General features: G+C 38.0%; 1 protein-coding gene across 1 annotated transcript; it reads left to right on the top strand.

The window, feature by feature from the left end:
* Positions 1 to 3,337: 3,337 nt before the first annotated feature.
* LOC143562068 (kinesin-like protein KIN-14Q) lies at positions 3,338 to 14,066 on the top strand. The gene is made up of 16 exons (XM_077049983.1): positions 3,338 to 3,398; positions 3,633 to 3,799; positions 3,881 to 4,018; positions 4,453 to 4,671; positions 4,761 to 4,832; positions 5,104 to 5,217; positions 5,651 to 6,865; positions 7,138 to 7,219; positions 7,563 to 7,832; positions 7,926 to 8,032; positions 8,182 to 8,360; positions 12,577 to 12,723; positions 12,810 to 13,045; positions 13,428 to 13,639; positions 13,720 to 13,802; positions 13,892 to 14,066. The coding sequence occupies exons 1-16, from the start codon at positions 3,338 to 3,340 to the stop codon at positions 13,977 to 13,979; spliced, it is 3,390 nt and encodes a 1,129-aa protein (XP_076906098.1). The 3' UTR covers positions 13,980 to 14,066.
* Positions 14,067 to 15,063: the final 997 nt, after the last annotated feature.

Here is a 15,063-nt window from a genome sequence, read left to right as displayed (position 1 = left end):
TCGTTTACATATTAACAACTAACATCACTAACAAATGGGGTGATCCCGTTCAAGAATGAGCTCCCATTCGTTAACGAATGGGCATTACTTTAACGAATGAGCCTTCATTCGCTAAATCCCTTAGCGAATGTGCTCCTAACTTAATGAATAGGCTAGTTAGTCTAATGAATGGACCCTATTCTCTATACAATCCATAGCGAATGTGTCATATTACATTATAGCATATTGACTAAACTACCCCTAGCCTCTTCGATCAGCTACGGGCAACAAATCATGCACTAACAATGGTGGACGATGATGAGGATCATGATTCTTATCCCAGCTTAAGCGATTACTGTTTTTCTGTTGATATTTCCAAACTCATGTGTGCTATATAGGGTTTAGGTGATAAGGCAAGATGGCCACGAAAGAATGAGAAAAATGGTGCTTGGAAAGACAAGTCCAAATGGTGAGCTTTTCATGAAGATATCAGCCATATGACAAAAGATTGCATTGCTCTAAGAAAGGAGATCAGCTACTTACTTAGCAAGGGTCATTTGAAAGAGCTGATGGGAAAGAAGAATCGAAGTCGGGATCCCAAGTAGGATCCCAAAAGGGCGGAATCCCCACCACATGGTGCTCTAATTGTAAACATTATCTCTAGGGGATCGGATACTTGTGGCACATCCTACTCAGCAGCCAGAAGGAACGCCAAAGTTGCTAAGGCATAAAAACCAGAAGGACCAACTTAGACTATGATCTTGCCCAAAGAATATGGAGTCACGTTTAACGATGAGGAAAAAAGTAATATTCAGGATCCTCATCATGATGATTTGGTCGTAACCCCATATATTTCTAATTGTTTTGTACATCCTGGTGGACAATGGAAGTTCGGTAAATATCATCCAGTTGGACACCCTGAAGAGGATGAATATTCCAGAATCCAAGATTGTATCAAAGTCATCGGTCTTAGTGGGATCAACGGAGAACCCAAGAGTACAATAGGAGTGATCAAACTGCTAGTCTATGTGGAGGGAGTAAACTCTATCCATAAATTTTGTGTTATTGATGTGTTAACTTCTTTCAATGTTATCTTAGGCAGGCCCTGGATCCATAAAGGTTGTACCTTCAACCTATCATTAATGCATCAAAATGCCAACACCTTGGGAAGTTGTCAAGATTCAAGGCAACCAACAGGAGACTAAAGATTGTTATGACTTGTCAATGAAACCTACGGCTAAACCTACTCATGCAGAGCAATCAAAGATCAAAACACTTAATGTCTTGGAAACAGTTGAACAAGTGGTCAAAGAAGTACAATTAGATGATAAGGATACTGACATCAAGGTGTTGATAGGAACTGGGATTCCTGAAGAAATTGAAGAACAGTGGGTCAAGTTCCTCAAGAGAAGAACCTCTACATTTACCTTTGCATGGAAGCATGAGGACATGAAAAGTATATCTAAAAGTATTATTACTCATAAATTGGGTTTGGATAAAAATTTCAAGCCAATTCAAAAAAAGAGAAGAACATTTGCACCTAAAAGAAATGTCATCATCCAAGAAGAGGTGGAAAGATTGTTGAAAGAAGGAATTATCAAGGAGATTAAGTTCCCAAGATGGTTAGCCAATGTGGTTGTAGTCCAGAAAAAGAATGGCAAGTGGAGAGTTTATGTTGACTACACTGACCTCAACAAAGCTTGCCACAAGGATCCTTTCCCGTTTTCACATGTAGACTCCATGGTAGACGCAACTACTGGCCACAGATGCTGACCTTTATGGGCGCCTCCTCAAGATTCCAACAAATCCAAAATGGAACCCTCAGACCAGGAAGACATGCCAATTTATGACTCCAACATGTATATATTGCTATACTACCATGCCTTTTGTTTTAAAAAAAAATGCAGGTGCCTATCAAAGACTGGTCAACATGATGTTCGAGCAACTGGGAGACACCATGGAAGTCTATATCGATGACATGGTGGTTAAGTCAAAGAAATCTGGGGATCACCTCTAGGATCTTCAGGAATCCTTTGATATCCTGGACCAATACTACATGAAGCTGAACTCGTCCAAGTGTCACTTTGAAGTGGGGGTAGGCAAGTTCTTAAGATACATGGTTACCAAAAGGGACCTTTGGCACATCTTTATCTTAAGTCCGTAATTAATTCCATCTATTTTAGCCTACCATCATTTTATCATTATTAATATATTATTATTATTTTTCTACTAACTCAAATTAATTCTTCCAACGTAAATAATATGTTAATATTATTCATAGAAATTTCGGGATGTTACATATTTTCTTGACATTGTGTTTGAAAGAGTCCAGTATCTTAACAAAGTGAACATTTAAAGTCTTGTAAAGACTCGCTATTTTGTCATAGCGTGTTGAAGAAGGTAATCACCATTTTGGACTAGTGAAACTTGTATTTAGTGATCCCGATCAACGAAAACGTCTAGTGAAGAAAACGCTCAATCAAAATACTTGAGAGGATTAATTAACATTCACTTGAATCTCTATTCATCTTATTTGTGTTTAATAATAAAATAAAAAATATTGTAAAACTTGAATTTTTGGCATTTAAAAAGTCTGGAGAGAATTATATGTTTTGGATAAGGAATGTAAAAAAAATTATGCTTTTTTATAGTTTTTTTATTTTTATATTATAATGTTTTAAATTCTGATAACATTATAAATTATTATATAAAAGTTTATTCTATTTTATATAACCTGTTATTTTCATATTAGAATGCTTAAAATTAAACAATATTACATAAATACAAATTTTACTATTTGGTTTTAAGTTAGTGCGGTTCTCACAAATAGAAAACAGATGGATAGATTCTATTGATTTTAAGTTTGTGCGGATGGCAAACGATAAAAGGCCGGAAATATGGTTTAGAAGTAGTCATTTTAAGGATTTTTTGAAAAAGATGGTTAGTCTTGAAAAGTGACAAGTCAAAGTGGTCTTTTGGGGACTTTCCTAAATATATAACACCTAATCAATTAAAATAAACAGCAAATTATTATAATTATAAAGTTAATAAACAAAGGGCCTAATGTTACTTTTAGACATGAAACTTGTAAATCTAATTTCCATTTGATAATTATATCATCATTTTGGAGGGACAGATGGAATAACAGGAAGCTTCAAACTCTAAAAATGAATATCAATGGTGCACAAAATGAGAGCATTATAAACCATCCGGTGGTTTCTTTCCAATACAAGAGGCCTAGAACGATTCAACATATTAATCAAATCATTTGATCAATGTCTTTTCAAGATAATTAATATGCATGCATGCATGCACCCATTGACAATTTATTTGATTGCGTAATAGAAAGAGTTGTAAGATGACGGGATCCGACGACATGACGACTGCCGAAGAAGAAGATATTGATATGCAAGACGATCGTAAGTTGCTATCTAAATTATTTCAAATTGGTTTCAATCTCATTACCATTATTATTTTGATTTGTTTTAGATTTAGCTAGGGCTTCATGCATTGTTAGTGCTCACGAGCGATTTGGCTCGTTTACATTGTATATTCCTTTGTCAAAGAATATAGAGAGGCCCCAGTTTTAACAAACAAACTAAGATTGTTACTTTAAACTAAGTTGGTACTAAAATATGGTGTTTGACTTTTAGCCACGGACCGATATGATGCATCAAGATGGCTAAGAAAAAGAGTGGGCGTGGTGGCTGCAAGAGATTTACCAGCTGACCCATCAGAAGAAGATTTTAGGCAAGGCTTAAGAAGTGGTGTGGCCCTTTGCATTGCTCTTAACAAGATTAAATCCGGTTCGGTTCCTAAAGTAAGCACTTCTTCATCTTTAACCGTTTTTTGTTTTTCATCTTTATGGACTAACTACAGTTGGATCCATAACAACATGCAGATTGTGAAAGCGCCATCGGCTCTCATCAGCTCACCTGATGCAGAAGCTCAGGCTGCCTACGTTGAAAATGTTAAAAGTTTTCTTACTGCCGTTGAAGAAATGGGCCTCCCAACTTTTGAACAGGTGGATTTAGAGCAGGTAATTATCCTTAATCAAGTGTATAATATATTAAAATGATTGATTATATAATACTAAATTCTTGTGAGAACAAAAAGAGCAAACCTAAATCGTTTAGTTTATTCAATGAGTGTTTAATACTTTTCTAAAGTTTTACTTCTTCTTACAAACAAATGCCTATGTTATATACATAAAAAAAATCCATTAAACTAATTTTGTTCGTATATATTTTTTTCACTTATAGGAAATCTATCTGAACGTGCGTAGGTTCTATATATAAACGGATTTTGTTGTATGTATGTTTTTATAATGTTAAAAGAGACGAATAAACATTGAAAAAAATGAATGATTTGTTTTGTTCTTTCTATTTTCATTTTCGCAAAAAAATAAAAAAGTAGTATTCTGCTAGAACTCTGCCGTGTTGTTATAATCGTTTTGAACTATAATATGTTTAGGAGGGAGATTTTTCATGTGTGGTGGACTGTATACTGGCCATGAAAGCTTATAGTGAAACCGGGGCTAGTGACTTTACATGGACTCCAAGACCGTCTCGAAGTAGGAAGACATTTATACGCAATAACTCAGCACCCGCCATGTCAAGACTGGGAGGCGCAAACCTTGAAAAATTGTGGGTGTCTGTAGATCCTTTTGGGGCAGATGACCTTGATGAAGAGGTTTAACTTCCTCTAATAGTTATGATGGAGATTAATATGTCAAAATTTTCTTTTTTAATCCGCTAATAATTTGAACATGCGGTTTGCAGTGTGATTCCGGGCCTCTGTACCCGGTTGTAACTGATCTTCTTGAGGATAGAGAGGAAGAAGACATTCCTATTGTGAGTTCTCTTTGACTTCATTACTATGTCAAAGTAGGTCATTTTTAGTACAGGTCAAAACGGGTTGGGTTGACCTGTAAACTTTGAGTTAACTTACTACTTGTTTAAACAAAAATACCATTGGATCCATTTGGTATCTTTTGATAAATTGCAACTCAAATTGACAAATTCATAAGTAAATGGTTGGAATTACCAGTTGACCACCTCCTCTATCATGCAGCATGTGCCACCAGTTTATAAAAATATCTTATGTTGTGTGTTTTCATTACAGATTGTTGAGAATATATTGCATAAAGTTAAAGAGGAATTTGAAACTAGATTGGGATGTCCAACCGAAGATGAGGACGCGTTACCAGTAACCGAGGCTCCTACTTTTGTTATAATGGTATCATCATGATCCATGGATTGTGAGGTTCAATATAAGGCTAATTGCATAAAAAGGTAACCAACTTTAAAAAGAATAAAATTTATTTAATATATTCAAATTTCATAACCAGTCAAAATATTGACGTGTTAGACTTTTAAATGTGTCTTGAAAACAGGTTATCTTAGGTAATTACCTTACATCAAGTGTTTCGAAACTTATACCTTCTTTTTTCTTTTTTTTTATAAAAAGTTGGTTACTTAAAAAGAAGAAATTTTTTATTGGGTTACCCTTTTTTTTTGCGTGCATCATAAATGGGTACAATCTTGGCCATATTTCACATGGGGGGTCATGATTTTACCCCCTTATGATGCATGCAATATATGGGTAGTGTGAGTAAATTGGAATCAAATATGCAATTAGCATGGTTGAATGCTTAATTTCAAAATTTTAGACTCACAATATAATTAGCAAAATCATTTTAAATTATGAGAAGGAGGAAGATGAAGAAACCGAGGAGGAGAAAGCTGCAAAAGAGCAAGCACGTATAAATAGAGAAAAAGAATTGCTTGCATTAAAAGAAGCTAAAAGGAAGGAAGACGAGGAGAAAGCTGCAAAAGAGAGGGAGCGCGTACAAAAAGAGAAGGAATTACGTGCAGCGCAAGAAAAGGCTAGAAAGGAAGAGGAAGAGCGCATAAGAAAAGAGAAAGAATTACTTGCGGAACAAGAAAGGGCTAGAAAGGAAGAGGAAAAGCGCATAAGAAGAGAGCAAGAGTTACTTGCAGAACAAGAAAGGCTTAGAAAGGAAGAGGAAGAGCGCTTAAGAAGAGAGGCAGAATTACGAGCCGAACTAGAAAGGCTTAGAAAGGAAGAGGAAGAGCGCCTAAGGAGAGAGGCAGAGTTACGTGCGGAACAAGAAAGGCTTAGAAAGGAAGAGGAGGAGCGCCTAGAAAGGCTGAGAAGGGAAGAGGAGGAGCGCCTAGAAAGGCTAAGAAAGGAGGAAGAAGAGAGAATAAGAAAAGAGCAAGAATTACTTGAAGAACAAAAAAGACTTAGAAAGGAAGAGAAAGAGCGCATAAAACGTGAGAAACAATTACTTAAACAACAAGAAAAGGAAAGAAGGAGAGAGGAAAGACGTATTAAAAAGGAGCAAGAAGCACTTGCACGAAAAGAAAAGGCTAGAAAGGAAAAAGAGGAACGCATACAAAAAGAGAAACTATTACTTGCACAACAAGAAAAGGAGAGAAGGTTAGAGGAACAACGCAAAAGAAGGGAGCAACGGGAATTTGAAAAACAAGAAAAGGCTAGAAAGCGAGAGGAAGAACGCATTAGAAGGGAGAATCTATCACTTGCACAAAAAGAAAAAGCACAAGAAGAACAAGAACGAATTAAGAAAGAAATTGAGTTACTTGTACAACAAGAAAAGGCTAAAGAGGATGAAATTGCTGCAATCGAGTTGGAAGGGGTTAATAAAGAGAAAGCTTTGTTAGAAGAAGAAGAAAAGGCTAAAAAAGAGGAGGAGGAACAAGAACTCTTAGAAATAGAGAAAGAAAAAGAACAAGCTCAAAAGAGAGAAGAATATAGAAGAAGAATGGCTGAATATAACAGATTAAACGTCAACACTCCAAAGCAGTGTGAGCTAGTTGGTCAACAAGATAAACATTTCCAGGTACTTATATTCTATTAATTAGTGTGTCAAATAAGATCATGAAAATTATAACTTTTTCCATAATAATCTTCTTTTTTTTTTTGGAGTTTAAGGGTTTAGAAAGTTTTATGCATTAAAAATACACTAAGTGTGACTTTCAAATTATTTATTCTTTTAAACTACTTATTTTAGATTTTTTGCTTTAGGCATTTGATTTGTTAAAGATAAAATATAGCTTAAATTGACACAATTATAAGTGAATGGATTACAATAATTGTTTTTATGTTATTCAGGGATTGAGAAGCACCATTTCTAATGCAAAAACAGATGTGCAATCAATGCAAATTAACTGCCAAGAAGAAGCCGATAATCTAGGTACCATTAGAATGAACATAGGCAGGTTGCGTGACGGGTCATTTTAGTTTGGGACGGGTTGACCCGATTTTTTTATTTTTTATTTTTTTGCATTTTAACTAAATCATCAAAGATGATTACAAAAGTAATATAAATTCATGAACAAAACAGTTAAGGAATTTGTATACTTTAAAAATAAACCTTTGGCTACTTTCAAGTTTCAACCTGTTTGAGATATAGCATAACTCAGATCGACCCATTCATAAGCAAACGAGTCAAAATTGACATTTGTAGAATTATTTATATGCAAAATCTGTCTCCAAGTAAGAGTCTTGATGGAGAAAGCTATTATTGTTTGTTTCAGGAACCCATATGCATACTATATGCCAAGCTGCAGCCGGATACAAGAAGGGTTTAGAAGAAAACCGGAAGTTATACAACCAAGTGCAAGACTTAAAAGGAAATATCCGTGTATATTGTAGAATTAGACCCTTTTTGCCTGGACAAGAGAATAAAGTAACAAGTGTAGATTACACGGATGATGAAACCGTAGCAATTATTGTTCCAAAAGGCGGAAGAGAGGGAAGAAAAGCATCAATGTTCAATAAAGTTTTCGGCCCGTCTTCAACTCAAGGTCATTATATTAAGGTCCCCGGAATCTTTAGTTTCTTCATGAGAATACAACACTTGTTATTTCATTATTATTTGACATTTCTTGGTCTTGCAGAGGAGGTATTCTCAGACACACAACCATTGATCCGTTCGGTTCTTGATGGATTCAATGTTTGCGTGCTTGCATGTGGTCAAACGGGTGTTGGCAAAACTTACACATTGGTAAGTGTTAGTTATACTATTATTAGCCAATGGGCATTTCTCACTTCTAAACACGACATTCGTATATTATTTATTTCAGTCTCGTTTACTTTAAATATTTGACGATCAAATCAATATGTTATGAGACTTATTCACTTGTATGTTTGTAGAGTGGACCGGAAGAAATAACACAGGAAACAATGGGTGTAAACTTGAGGGCGTTAAATGATCTATTCCTTATCTCAGAGGAGAGAAATAACCTTATGAGCTATGAGATTTCTATTAATATGCTTGAAATTTACAATGATGAAGTTAGGGATCTCCTTGTGGCAGATGGATCTAGCAAATCATATCCATATTAACTCTTATATTTTTTTTTATTATTTTTTAAGGGTTAATTGCATAAAAATATTAACCAACTTTGGTCTACTTTCTAATTCAAGTAACCATCTTTTTTGTTTTTACCAAGAAGAATTCTTAAAATCCCAAAAATTATCAATGAACTTTTATTTGAAGCTTTCTAATTTGGATGAGTCAAACAAAGTTGGTTACTTAAAATAGAAATCGGACCAAAGTTGTTGTATACAAGCCAAATGGACAAGGCTCGTTCATGTTCAGCCATATATACCCTTCTTTAATATATATTTTTTAATTTATAAAAACTCTATCCTCTTCCATATATATTTTTTATAAATTAATGGATACAAATGAAATTGGATGAAGACAAGCACTTTGTACCAAAACAACTTATAAGAAATATTAAAGAAAGTTTCTCCACACATTCAATTATAAATTAGTTTTGAACAGGAAGAGTTTATTCAACTAAAATAACCCAAATCCCATTTTCACTTTGTACATTCAAAAAGGAATCATCATCAACTAAAATTTTGAAGAAAATAGTTTGCCCTCCAGGTGTTCGACAAAACGCCTCAATGAAATAATCTTTGTTTTTGGTGTTTTGAGGAGGGGAGGGCAACGGGTGGTTGCTCTCCTCCTTCCTCTTTGGTTCGGGTGTTCATTCCTCAAACTCAACTCGAGTTTTGTTTTATTATTATTTTTCTTGGTGTGGTACGTGGCTACCAGGGTGTTTTGTGGGTCGGGGGTGGTATGACCGGGGCTATTGAGGAGGTTGTTTGGCCGTGTCCGTTTAGAGGCTTCCACTGTTGCCCGGATGGATTACCAGGGTCCAAGGGGTTCGATTGGCCGCACATATTAAGCGGCTTCATTTGTCATCGGATGACAAGAAAGAGACCTTACCGGAGGCGATCTCGACAAATTTGGATTTGTTTATTTCGGTTGGTGAGGCTTTAAAGGTCTCGCGTAGGTGGATGTGTGGAGCGTGTATGGAGTCACATGCTCTCCATCGGGGGTACCATCATGATGACGGGTCGGTCTGGTACAAGTGTGTCACGGGAGATGTGGAGGAATATATAGTGGGGATTGCGAAGCCACATGTTGGGAGGGAAGTTGTCGCGGTGAGAAGGGTGGAGGTGGATGTAACTCTCCTTGAGCGTGTCTTCACTCTTCCTATTACGACTGTTAAAAACATTCCTCATAGTTGTCGTATGGCTTTTTCCCAAGCCTTAGTGGGTGCTCTGGGTAAGGTGGCGGCTATGCCAGAGTCTGTTGAGGCGTGGGTGAAACTGTTGTTGTTACCACGTTGCACCTTACGAGTTTTCAGACCTTCTAATCGTCAGCAACGCAGGTCTGACAATAGAAAGTATGAGCAATGTCGAATTATTCAACGGTCGCTATCCGCTTGAGGTGACCGTGACGGTTTCTTTGAGCTCCTTATATCGCTTTTTAACCAACCCCTAGGAGATGCCTCGGGTGGTGATGCGTTTGTACCCGAGTCTGACAACGCCGGGTTGGGCGCCAATGTTTGCGAAAAGTTGCGGACGGGCATTTCACTGCTGCAGTCAAGGTATTATGCTCTTCAAGGGTTGCACCTTTCGGTAAGGATACTTTGAACACTTTGTTGTCTAAGCATCCCATCATGTCACCTCCGATTATGCCTGCTTCCTTGCTTTCTAAGTCTCCCCTTGTCGTGGACGTTGATAGTGTGCTTGGGTGCATTAAGTCTTTCCCTAAAGGGACTTCGTGTGGGCGGGACGGTTTGCAAGCCCAACACATTTTAGATGCGTTGTGTGGAGAGGGGTCTCCGATTGCAGATGGTTTGCTCAAGGCTATCTCTGCGGTGGTTAATTTATTTTTGGGGGGAAGGTGTCCTAAGGTGTTGGCAGAGTTTGTTGCGTCTGCCCCACTTACGCCGTTGCTTAAACCGGACAATGGGATTAGACCTATTGCCGTTGGGGCCATTTGGAGGCGGTTGGTCTCTAAGGTGGTTATGAGGGGTGTCGGGAAGGAGATGGCTAAATACCTCGGTGACTTTCAATTTGGGGTGGGAGTCCCCAGTGGGGCAGAGGCCGTGCTTCCTAGCGCGAACAGGTATCTAAATCAGTTTCATTCGGATGGGTCATTGGCTATGCTTACTGTTGATTTCTCCAATGCCTTCAACTTAGTAGATAGGACGACCCTTCTACATGAGGTTCGGAGTCGATGTCCTTCAATTTCTCTTTGGGTGGATTTTTTATATGGGCAGTCGGCTAGGTTATATGTGGGTGATACTTTCATTAAATCCACCACTGGGGTTCAACAGGGGGACCCTCTTGGGCCTCTCCTTTTTGCCTTAGCTTTGCACCCACTTGTTCACCAAATCAGAGATCGGTGCAAGCTTCTCTTTCATGCTTGGTACTTGGATGATGGCACGATTATCGGGGATACTAGAGAGGTAGCCAAAGCATTAGATATTATCAGGTCTGAGGGGCCTCGTTTGGGTCTTGAATTAAACGTTAAGAAAACTGAGTTATTTTGGCCAACATGCAATGGGGTGAAGGCACAGGAGGGGTTGTTCCCTTGCGGGATTGGAAGGCCGGTGCTTGGCGTGAAACTCCTTGGTGGTGCTGTAAGCCAGGATGCGGGGTTTATCAGCAGTTTGGCTATGAAAAGGGCATCTAGCGCTGTGGAACTGATGAGCTGTCTCCCAAGACTTCGGGATCCTCAATGCGAGCTTCTTTTGCTTCGCTCATGTATGGGAGTCGCCAAGCTTTTGTTCGGTTTGAGAACATGCCAACCTATGTATGTGGGGGAAGTTGTTTCTATATTTGACAATGGTCTTCGAAGGGCGATTGAGGACATCGTGGTTTGTGGAGGTCCGTTCTTTGGGGATCTCCAATGGAGGTTGGCATCACTTCCGATCCGTTATGGGGGGTTGGGTCTCTGTTCGGCCGAGGATGTATCTACATATGCTTTTATGGCTTCGAGAGCACAGTCGTGGTGTTTGCAAGACCATATTCTTCGGGGTTGTGATATTTATGGGTTGGACTCTGATTATGGGTGTGCGATGGATCGTTTACGTACTTCACTTCCAGATTTTGATCTTAGCGGGTTCTCTAATAAGGACACCGCCCCCCCTAAAGCCCAACATGTTGTGGCGAGTGTCTTATTTAGTGGAATCGTCAAGAGTTTAGAAGTGAAGTTTGATCTATCCCCTCGCCAAAAGGCGGTGTTTGAATGCCTTCGGGCTCCTCGGTCTCAGGATTTTCTAACGGCCATCCCCATTGAAGGATTAGGCCAACGTATGTCGGGTTTGGAGTATCGGGCTATCCTTAAGTACCGGTTAATGATCCCTATGTTCCCGACGGATGAACCTTGCCCAATTTGTCGCAAGGTCTGTTTGGATTCTTTTGGTGACCATGCAGTGCATTGCAAAGAATTGACTGGCTTTAAATACAGACATGATCTGGTTAGGGATGTTCTGTGTGATGTTCTTAAACGGGCAGGGATTTCTGCTAAAAAGGAGGCCCCTGTTAACTTTCTCACGGATCCTCTTGAAGGGAGGTCTACTTTACGACCAGCTGATATTCTTGTGTTCGGGTGGGCAGGGGGGAAACACGCCTGTGTGGATCTTACAGGAGTGTCTCCTCTTGTTGGGCTCAGGGACCGTGGGTTTGTTGTGGGTCTGGCCGCGTTGAAGGCTGAATCGGGCAAAGTTGTTAAACACGAGAAAGCTTGTTTAGATAATCAACATGTCTTTCTACCATTTGCCTTTGATACATTTGGTTTTCTGGCTCCAGAGGCTGTGAAATTTTTGAGTAGGGTTCAGCGCGTCGTACACGGAACCTCTTCAGCTTCTAGGTCCCAAAGCTTCGTTTATAGCAGGATTGGCTTTGCTATTCAAAAGGGGGTTGCGGCACAGCTTGTTGCCCGTTTGCCTGCCACTTTATTGTAATCGTTTTATAGTAAATTATATAAAACTTCGTTATGACAAAAAAAAACGAACATGGACACTAACGCGGTCATGTTCGTTCTTAAAAAATGAGCGTGCATGTGTTCGTTTATGTTCCTTCGTTAATATTCTATAGAAACGAACACAGACACTTCCCGTCGAACGGTTCATTGAATGTTTGGTTTGTTTACAGGCCTTCTTTTTTGCCAATTAGCCCGTTTTTTTAGAAGTACCGGTTTCTCTTTAAAATTGCTTTTTTGTCTTAACGAATAACCACATTAGATATTGTTTACCCTGCAAAGAAGGGAATAAGTGTACCTGAAGCAACTCTTGTACCAGTTTCATCAACAGATGATGTTATAAATCTGATGAAAACTTGCAAAAAGAACCGCAGCCTGAATGATCACAGCAGTCGTGCCCACACGTACACATTTATTATTTTAGTTATTGATATTATTAGCTCTGATACCATAACAGATAAAAAAAGATAATGCGTATATATTTTTGTAGTTTCCTTACAGCCCATGTTGTTGGGAAAGACTTGACAGCCGGGACTACAACTCGAGGCTGTCTGCATTTGGTTGATCTTGCTGGAAGTGAGAAACTTGACAGTGAAGATGAAGAAGCAGCACATATTAACAAGTCAATATCTGCACTAGGAGATGTTTTGGTAGCTCTTGCTAATAAAAGTAATAAAGTGACTTACAAAACGTGCAAACTCACACAATTGCTTCAAGAGGCTATTGGTATGTTATTAATTTCATTACTATTAGTAGAACTAGTAGTAATAGTAGGGTTAACACCATAAACAAATACCATTATACTTTCTTAATTTTCACGAAAAGTTAGTCACCCTAATATTGATATATTAAAGTCTCTAAGCATACTTGTGAACTACTCAAGGTCAAGAATATGCATTTTTTAGCCAAGGTTGGCAACTTTAATATCTAAAAACTAATTTAGTGACTATTTGTATACTTTATTCAGATTGAGTGACTTAAGGTTGAGAGACTTTTCTCGAAAAGTAAGAAAGTTTTTTTTGCATTAACCATTATTATTGTTATTTTATTTTTATCATTATTAAGAGTTTACACGAATTTATGTTGCATTTGGTTTTTGATTTGCTAGCAACACAAGCAAAGATCTTAATATTTGTTCATGTGCATCCGGATATTGAAGAAGCTTTAGAAACATGGAACACATTTAAATTTGTTGAAAGATTTTCCACGGTAGAGGGTGGAGCAGGTAAGTCTCCCGAAGTAAGGGAATTAAAAGAACAGATTTGCTTATTAAAATCAGCTCTAGCCAAGAAAGAAGCAGGGGACCCACAGTGGCAAGATGTGAGCCCATTTTCTCCTTACATGATTCATCTTTATTCATATATGTAAATAACTTAATATCGAGTTTATGCAAAACGCAGATGTTAAATGAAGGCGGGGACCAAAATGGTGGTGGTGATGACGATGATGACGGGTCAAAGGCAAAGTCAAAGCAACCAGCCAAGTATGATCATAGTAACCCTTTTTTGATTCAATGTGTGGTCAGACATGAATTCTCATCACTGTGTTGACTTTTTTTTTCATTTTTGACAGGAGTGCTGCTGCTCCTGCGAAGAAAGCAGCGGCAGCTCCCGCCAAGAAGGCAGCTGCATCTCCCGCCAAGAAAGGCGCCAAGAAGTGATTACAGTTTCTGTTTGACTCGGTTCGATTTTGTTTTTATGTTTTTCTTTATTTTTTGATATATTTGGTGGCGTCTTGTATGTGTGTCCAAATGAGTCGATGCTGCCTCGGTTATTTTAATATGCATGTTGCAATATATCGGGTTGGTGGTTGGCTGGAGATGGGTTTATGGGATGCTGCATCTGTTTTGTGTATAAATGTTGTAAACGTAGAAAACCAAAGAGAAATGGAATGGATATTGATTACACGGTATGTTGTGTGATTTGGTGCTCAATCTGATTTCATATAATGATTCGTTTGTTGTGTAATTAATAGTTGAGTAAATAAAACTTTAGGGGGTTCCAAGTAAAAGTTGGTGATAAATACCTAGCCAACACAACTGTATATAAGTTTTGTAATTACAAGCCAAGTATGATCATGATAACCCGCTTTTGATTAATGTGTGGTCAATCATGATTTCTAGTCTTTGTGTTGACTTTTTTTTCATTTTTGGCTGGAGCGCTCCTGCAAAGAAAGTAGCAGTCGCTGGCTCCTGCTAAGAAGCCGGTTGTTGCTCCTGCTAAGAAGGCAGCTGCCGCTCCAGCTAAGAAGCCTGCCAAGAAGTGATTACAGTTTCTGTTTGATTAGGTTCGGTTTTTTTTTCCTTATTTTTTGATATATTTAGTGGCGTCTTGTATGTGTATCCAAATGAGTCGATGCTGCCTCGTTAATTTAATACGCATGTTGCAATGTATCGAGTTGGCGTTGTCAGGAGACGGGTTTATAAGATGCTGCATTTGTTTTGTGTATAAATGTTGTAAACATAAAAAACTAAAGGGAATGCAATGGATATTAGTTATATTGTGTGTTTGTATGATTTGGTTTTCAAAAGGTTGGATATAATGATTCGTTTGTTGTGTAATAGTTGAGTAAATAAAACTTTCTAAGTAAAAGAAGTTGGTGATAACATGACTGTATATAACATTTGTAACTTTTAGTTATTATTTTTCCAACCAAGTAATCTTCAAGTTCATACCTCCTTTGCTAAAATTAAATCTATATCTTTCCATGTTCCAGAAATAGATTTCGTGATTAGGACTGAGATC

Source organism: Bidens hawaiensis, unplaced genomic scaffold (genome assembly GCF_021521415.1).
Source record: "Bidens hawaiensis isolate Kalapana, Puna unplaced genomic scaffold, B.hawaiensis_p1.1 tig00020902_1, whole genome shotgun sequence".
NCBI lineage: Eukaryota > Viridiplantae > Streptophyta > Magnoliopsida > Asterales > Asteraceae > Bidens > Bidens hawaiensis.
Note: the sequence above shows the minus strand (reverse complement) of the source record. Positions and strands in the feature narration are given on the sequence as shown.